The 7,604-nt window shown below is 46.1% G+C and overlaps 1 protein-coding gene across 2 annotated transcripts; it reads right to left on the minus strand.

Moving 5' to 3' along the window:
* Nucleotides 1-2,004: 2,004 nt before the first annotated feature.
* On the minus strand, nt 2,005-6,911 carry ifnlr1 (interferon lambda receptor 1). Of its 2 annotated transcripts, none has more exons than XM_040164193.2 (7): nt 6,619-6,911; nt 5,795-5,921; nt 5,375-5,547; nt 5,088-5,272; nt 4,840-4,981; nt 4,010-4,140; nt 2,005-3,764 (listed from the first exon to the last, which is right to left on the minus strand). In XM_040164193.2, exons 1-7 carry the CDS (start codon nt 6,650-6,652, stop codon nt 2,886-2,888), a joined length of 1,671 nt encoding a protein of 556 aa, XP_040020127.2. In that variant the 5' UTR covers nt 6,653-6,911; the 3' UTR covers nt 2,005-2,885. The 2 variants fall into 2 exon arrangements, with proteins under 2 accessions (XP_040020127.2, XP_077950644.1); XM_078094518.1 differs by having other exon boundaries at nt 5,795-5,877; nt 6,619-6,760.
* Nucleotides 6,912-7,604: the final 693 nt, after the last annotated feature.

Genomic DNA, 7,604 nt, shown 5'->3' on the forward strand with positions numbered 1-7,604 from the left:
GTCGGTTTGCTGTTTTCCTCCTGGTTGTTTCGTCTCTGCAGCCTGGGAAATCTGAACGTACGAGCCTTTAATGTCAGCGGCCTCGACCCGAGCAGCCTCTGTCTGCTTTGTGCCTGATTTATTTAGACCACTTAGGCAAATACATTTAGTTGCACTTTCCTACAGCCCCAGAAGGACAAAAGCATGTCTACCGAAATTGAATATGAATTCATACACGTACAAGGTGAAACCTATAGCAAGCCAACAGGGAATAAATATTTCCCGTGCACCAAGAACGCCTTGTAGTGTTTTATCAATCATTTATTCTTCTTCACAATTCATGAGCGCTCTGTATTTTGTTCATTATTAATGCGCGTAAAAAGTCACAGTGTCTGTCTAGCCAACATTTATTCCCATGATGGCTGTTCTTGCACATAACGCACATAATAATAATAATTCATAAAATGCATGGCTCACTGTGGAGGGAACAGACTGACATGTGGGCAGTATTTGACATTACCTCCATGTTAAATGTGCATCATGTTGACCAGCTCTAATGAATAAAGTTGAACTTGAATGTAGTGTTTGCCGACAGAACTGTGTGTTTTCGGGACGAGCTTTGGTCTGAGCTCTCATAGTGATGAAACCCCCCCCCACACAGCCTACCACACAACTGCGAGGCTGGCGTTAATGTTTCTCTGTTCCTCAGTTCGGGCCTCATGTTAAAAGTAAATGTGGCGCGACGTGAGCCAGCGGCAGCAGCCATCTGTTAGTTTCAAATCTGGGATCTTCTTCCCCCCCCCTGGTCCTGCTCAGAATAGACCTGAACGGACACCAAAGGCTCCTGGATGATCCGTCAGTTGCCGGCCAGCTGTTTTTCGTTGCCTTTTTTCCAATAAGAGCTCATTAGGATGCAAGCGATGCGTTTGTGCGAGAGCTGCAGTGTTGCTGCTTAGTTTGACAAATGTAAATGTAAAACTTTCCACAACATTTGCCTGATTGAGATTATAGAGGAAGAATAAAGACGAGGATCTTAAGTGCCAGCAACTCACTGTTAAGGATCACAGAAATAGTCTGTGTTTTTTTGTAACCAAACAACCGTCCACTTTGTGTTCACACCCTGTTGTAAGTGAAGAGTCGTGCGGTATTTGTTTCCAGCCTTGCTAGTTTGGGGTTAGAGATCAGAGTACGAAATCATAAGCAGCACGGAATACATTTCCACTGCAGCCAGTTTACTCCATGCGGGACATTATCAGAAAATATAAATATGCCTCGGCTGTGATCTCAATGAATGAATAAAGTTTTATTATCATGCCTGTTGAGATCTCCCCTCCGATCTGCTGCGGAATCGGAGAGAGACTGAAAGAGAAACAAAGTGTCACAGCTGCCGGGTGGGTTTTTCTTGTGACTGTGGAATATATCCTTACATATATAATTTAACATAGAACTAGTAAATTCTTGTTGTAGATCCTCTAAAACTACATATATAGTGTATATACATGTTTGTATACAATGTATCTTACCTTTACTGTGTGTGTGTTTGTTTTGTTGCATGACTGAGCACACAACGGCTCTCAAACCAGCTCATGTTATTCCTCAGAAGAAGTCCGATGGGTGCAGATTCTGTAAACGGGAAGATCACTTCCTCTTTGTAGGTGAATCACGCTCGAAGCTGCTTTCAGGTAGTTTTAAGCCACATTTCCTTATATTCTATTTCTTTAAATATATTCTATTTCTTTCCTTGGGATCTGCAAACGTTACGCAACGCAAAACACAACTTTAAAAACTTCACCCAAACGAACTAGCTAATCAAGAAAATGGACAGTTTTGATTCGAGACCTTTGAAGAAACCAAAATACATTTACTAGAAATCTGGACATCTCGACAATCTGATCTAATCTCGACAGAATGAAGCTGTGTGCAAATGTGTGCGAGGCTGTTATCAGCGCGGCTTCATGAATGCACCTTCTAATATGTTCTAACGCACAGCCGGCCACAGCAAACAGTCACGATTACAAAATGACCTTTGTGATGTGGAAATATACAAAGTATTTATTGTGTTTGTGTGGGCCACAGAGGCCCCGTAAACAGGAAGATTGCAGCAGTGATTCAGTCATCTCAGAAGGTGAGAACGTCTCATGCTTTGTTCAGCCAAAAGGACGTTTGATTTCACATCAAATCTTTAAGGCCGACTACACTACGTTGCGATAAGTTGCAATAATGTGTCGCTAAGTGATGCTACACAATTGTAAACATTTACAAACTGTTGAACAATAGTTTTTTTGTGTGATTTAAGTCGCATTTCAAACCCCTTAAAATAATAATAGCGCAGACTTTAGCTGTAACACGTCTTAATATCACAATAACGATGTGAATGAATTCCATGTTCCGCTTTCAACAATTCAACATCGTTTAAAGTACGACTGGGCGACTGAAAAATAATTGGAAACTATTTTGGTAATTTAGATATGCGGTTTTCAGCCTTTCGAATGTGGAGATTACCTGCTCTTATTTAACGACCCCATTCAAAAAAACAAGGCAATTCAAAGTGCTTCACATAAAACCATTAAAACATCCAAACATAAAGCAAGGAGATCTAAAAACAGCTAAGAACATTTTTAAAAAGAAAATAATCTGTGAACTGCTTAAACATGAAAATGATTGTTTGTTGCAATAACAAATTTATATTCTCCGTCTTGAAATGTAAACACACAATTCAGAATTATCCATACTTTTTGGTAATACAAACGTAAATTAATAAATAAATAGAAAACGGATAAACAGCATAATGCATCACTCTGATTTGTAGTTAAAAGGTCCGCATGTGGTTGTTAAATGTCTCTTTGCAGATCAACCTTCATCCATCACCACGTCCATCAACCTCCTCCAGTGCACATTAGCCTGCGTTATGTTACCCAACCTCCCAGCAGGATTTGCCTTGTCTCCTCTACTTCGCTGTCTCCTTCTTTCCGGCCCCCCTCCTCATTTGTGGGACGTCCGTCGTAGCCCGTCGTTCTGTATCCACAAACGTCTTTGGATGGAGTCCCGTGAAGCATCGTGGTAAAACAGTTTTGTTTGTAGCCTGACCCTCGCGCGGCGCCACCCGGCGACGCCTTCGTCCACCCCTGCTGTAAATAAGACGAGTCCGGTTGCGACAGGGGATAGTGGCCGTTGCAGTAGGTGTGCGTTGGCGTGGTTACGCCGCTGTCGTCGCACCCCGAGTCCCAAAACTCCGAGCCGTCGAAGCTCTTGAGGGACGCCAACGACGGCCCGTCCGTCCCGTCCGTCCCGGAGTCTATGAGGTCCGATAAACGAGGTGTCCTCTCCGGGCCGAGGGGTGTCCCTCTGCCGTCGCCGCTGCTCTGTATCTGCAGCACGAGTTGTCCGTTGGCGTCCCGTCGCCCGACGCCGACGTCCTCGCCAGGTTCCTCGTGAGGCAGCGCTAGCATTCTGCGGTTGCCGGTCGCCGGCGGAACGTCTCTGTTATGTTCTTGGACAGCTACCACGCCGTAGGTCTCGGAGGACTGAGCACTCGTGTCCTCTGTATCTGGGGTCAGGCCGCGGCGTCCCTCCGTGCCGACGGAGGAGCCGGTGCCATCTGGCCAGTTTAGGCCGAGGTTGTCCTGGGGGGAGTAAGCTCCTGAACTTAACGGGGTAATTTCAGGATTCCCCTGGATCATTGGGTTTTCTCTTTCTTCACTTTTGATGTAGATCTCCGGCTTGGAAATGCTGAGATACCCGTCTAGGGACTGCATATGCGTGGGCGTGGTGCTGGAGCTGATTACCTGTTTTGACGATAATTAAATGTACACTATGACTAAACGGGGCAACGCTAACCATGCACACGACAGAGAATGTTTTGCTTCATCAGCACAATGCATGTCATTATATTATTACCGAAAGCAGCATGAGTCACTGAAACGCCAACAACTTAGTGTTTTAGTACCTTCAATAACTTCTAGCTTGTTGTGGCACAACCCTAAGGCAACATTTCCTGGTTTCCAAAGGCAATCACGGAAAGGTATCTTACCAATATCTGTGGCATGCTTTTTCCCTTTCCGCCGTTCACATATTTGCATATGCACACGACCGACGTTGCGATGGTGGCGGCGAGAAGAGCAGCGCCCACGAGAAGCCACGGCAGGAGCTCCAGAGGATCACCTGAGGCACAAAGGAGTTGACGTCATACACCAAGCACACAACACATCTGTGATAGCAGACGCCCTGAAGCGCTTTGAAACCGCGGGTAAAAATTCCCTTTGTGACAGTTTCAGGACATTCTTTGTGACAGGCTGTGGGTGTACCAGAATTTATAAGCGCTTCTTAGAAATAGCAAGCGAGATGGGGAGTTTCCGTCTTCGGGAGTGTTGGTTTGTGGAAAATGCATTTGCACCTGTGTCATGTTAATGTTACCCGTATGTGTTTAGAATGGTTACTAATAGTCGGTGTTTGCAGTGGAGGAAACCTAAGACATGACAAACGTCACCTTTACAAACAGAGTAATCTAATCTCCTATTTCATCAGTACGGCAGAAACAGAAGAGGGAGAGCTTAGTGCCAAGAGCTCCTTTTCAAGGAAAACTTTCAAGTTTCAAGTTGACGAGTTCATTTTATTTTACTCAGAATGAATAACCGTCGTCATTGAGGCCAAAATGAATAAATCACAGTGTTCCTGTCCTTGACCGATATGGTAATTTGTCCGGATGCAGGCATTTAAAAAGTGGACAAATTCATAACAAACCGTCTCGATATTTCTCGCTTGTTTCCAAGTGGCTGCCATCAGTTAAGTTTAAGTGATGTAAAGAAAGTATATTATGAAGATTTTCCCATTAAGTTGACCATCGTTAGTACATTTGCTCACCTGGCAGTGTGACGCAGAAGGGGGCTCGCTCGCTCTCCGGGCGGCCTGATTCCGTCTCGGGTTTGTACACCACGTAGCCGCAGTACTCAGTCCGGCCCTTCTTCAAGTCGATGACAAACTGGCCAGTTGTTCTCTCGTTTACCTGAAGAAAGAAAGCAACACCTGGATGGTAACGTTATTTGTATTATTTCACACATGTGATGGTTTGCATGATTGCACAATGTTCGGCGGTTTAAATTGGGACTCACCTGCGCGGCCCACGGTGGCCGGGTGATGTTTAAGGTATAAACTAACCCAGTTTCGTAAGGCAGTTTTTTGCTCGTGGTGATGATATCAGCGACGGAGACTCCGTCTGGCCCCAGGGGAACGGTCACATCGACATGGAGGGACGACGCAGTGGCGTGCGTGGACAAGGCGGGCGCACCGAGGGCGGCTACGGGGGGATGGAGAAAGAGAGTTGAATGGTTCGCGTCGCAGCAGAATACATCTGGCCTCGGCAGGAAGTGGAGGAATGCACGCGTGCAGGGAGTCTTACTTTGTGCTATGGGTTTGAACCTCGTGGTTGTGCCACACGAGTCGCCGTTACAGCACACCCGAGCGCGGTAGTTGACGTCGTGAACTGACGGCGTTTCTGCCGTCAGGTCGCAGACCAGAGCAGTGATGTTCTGACACCCCTCTTTCATCAGGAACCGCTGGTCGGCTGCGTCACTAAAACGGGAAAACGCAGCGCAGTGAAATTCAGCAGAAGCAACGACTCAACGTGTCACATCATCCGCCGGAGCACACAGTTACTTTTTGAGGGGACACAAATTACAGTATTTTGCCGTGACTAGGACCCCCACGTTCAGGGCGTACAGTTAAACCTCCTCCTCTGCAGGGGGATCTGAGGCTGGCGATGGGAGAAAAGTTGGGAGAAAAGTTGTTCTCGCCACCCATCCGTCATGGTAACTCTTACCTGTGGTACTGGACGCTGCAGAGGACCTCCTCCCCGGGGTGGGCCGGCGCCGCCACGTCCCAGTGGAGCACGTTGTGAAAGTTCTTTGAGACGAAATACACTTTGCCGTTAACAGTCGAAAGACACGCTGTGAGAAGAGAACGGGTGAGAAGTCTGTGAGTCATCGCGCGGCGAATGCTAACGTGGAATCCGTGTCCACAAGAGCCTGGTCGGATTTTCATGATATCTATACAATTCATGAAATCCAAATTCATAGTGGGGTACAGTTTTATTTTTAATACCCCAAATTACAAGTAGGGAAAGTGATCTGTACTGTAACAAGAGCTGTGTGAGGTCTTTTGCATTTCGCCGTTACCCGCGTAACACCGTAACCTGCACGTTGCAGCAAGCAACTGTGTTTTGTAAATAAATGTCCCCCCTTGTTGTGCCCATCTTTGATATTCTCCATGTAGATCCCATATTCATGATGCAGAGCCACCAACTCTGAGCTAGTGAGTCACCAAATCGGCACATATTATCTCTACATGCTGTGTATCGGCGATGTGAAAATTGACTCACAATCTGAAATCAGCACGTTTTGGGGCCTGTCCAATGTCACATCAGCTAGACTCTAAAATATAATTGCATTTTCCATCGATTACTATCATTCAAAACCAAAGTGCTCATTGAGAGAGAGAGACGGAATCCCTCTCACTCACAAACATTACAGGCTTCATTACATTAGTGTCGTTTCTTTCTCCTAATAAAAATGACCCATTAAGTGTTTCGCTGCCTGTTATCAACGTCTGTAAAGTGAAAACATAAATCCGCTCCTCTGGACTCACCGTAGCAGAACAGGAGCAGGGCGATGACCTTCATGATGACCACGTCGTCATTCCGTGTGGAGATCACAAAAACCGAAGGAACGTCAGAGACTCCGAAGCTGCTAAGAAGTCAATTTTAACGACAGCGACATGTATTAAAAACCCGCAGAAGATCTAAACTGGACCCTGTTATTGGCCAAAGTCCTCAGACCAGAGTGGAAACTTAAAACACGTAAAAGCTGTAGAGGTTTTACAGTGAGTTGTTCCGGCCCTTTGCTTTACAACCATCTCTTAACGCGTCGTGGGAAAGGAGTGGCTTCGCTCAGGTGTGCAGGTGCACTTTGGCACGTTATCACCTTGTTCCCGTTTTGTTTCCTTACTACAGATTCCGCCCACATGCATTCTCTCTCTCTCTCTCTCTCTCTCTCTCTCTCTCTCTCCTTCCTTGTCTCTCTCGTTTTTCTGGTTATTTCTGGTTGGTAGAGTTGGAAGTAAATGAAGAAGAACCTTCAACTGCAAAAGACTGAGGGTGAAAAAACATGTTTGTCCACACAGGGCGGTTAGTGGGGACACTTTACCCCGCGCTCGATCAGGGGGGCCGCACTCCTCGGGTTCGCTGCAAAGTTCGCCGTGCTATTTCGTAATAAAATAGTTTATCTGAACTGACGGCAATGCTACATTTTCACTAACGTAAGTCATCACAATCAGTCGTTGTTTTAACTGCCGTCGAGCGTTTGCACAGGAAGAGCCGTCTTTTACATTGAGACGTGAGGAGGCGTAAGTATCACCGTCCTGCCTATTTCGGATTCAGGAACACACCTGTGGTGTTTACGGTGTCGAATGCCGTCTACGTAGAACCTGTTGTCGCCTCATAGTTTAACAAATGAATGATGTCATGAGACCAACTCATTCATTTAAATGAAACGGCGATGAATCAGTGTACATGAGCTGCAGCAATTACAGCATTAACGAGCAGACGTGCCCCAGTTTCGCCCTCAGGTGAACCC

This window comes from Gasterosteus aculeatus, chromosome 20 (genome assembly GCF_964276395.1).
Source record: "Gasterosteus aculeatus chromosome 20, fGasAcu3.hap1.1, whole genome shotgun sequence".
NCBI classification, from domain to species: Eukaryota; Metazoa; Chordata; class Actinopteri; order Perciformes; family Gasterosteidae; genus Gasterosteus; species Gasterosteus aculeatus.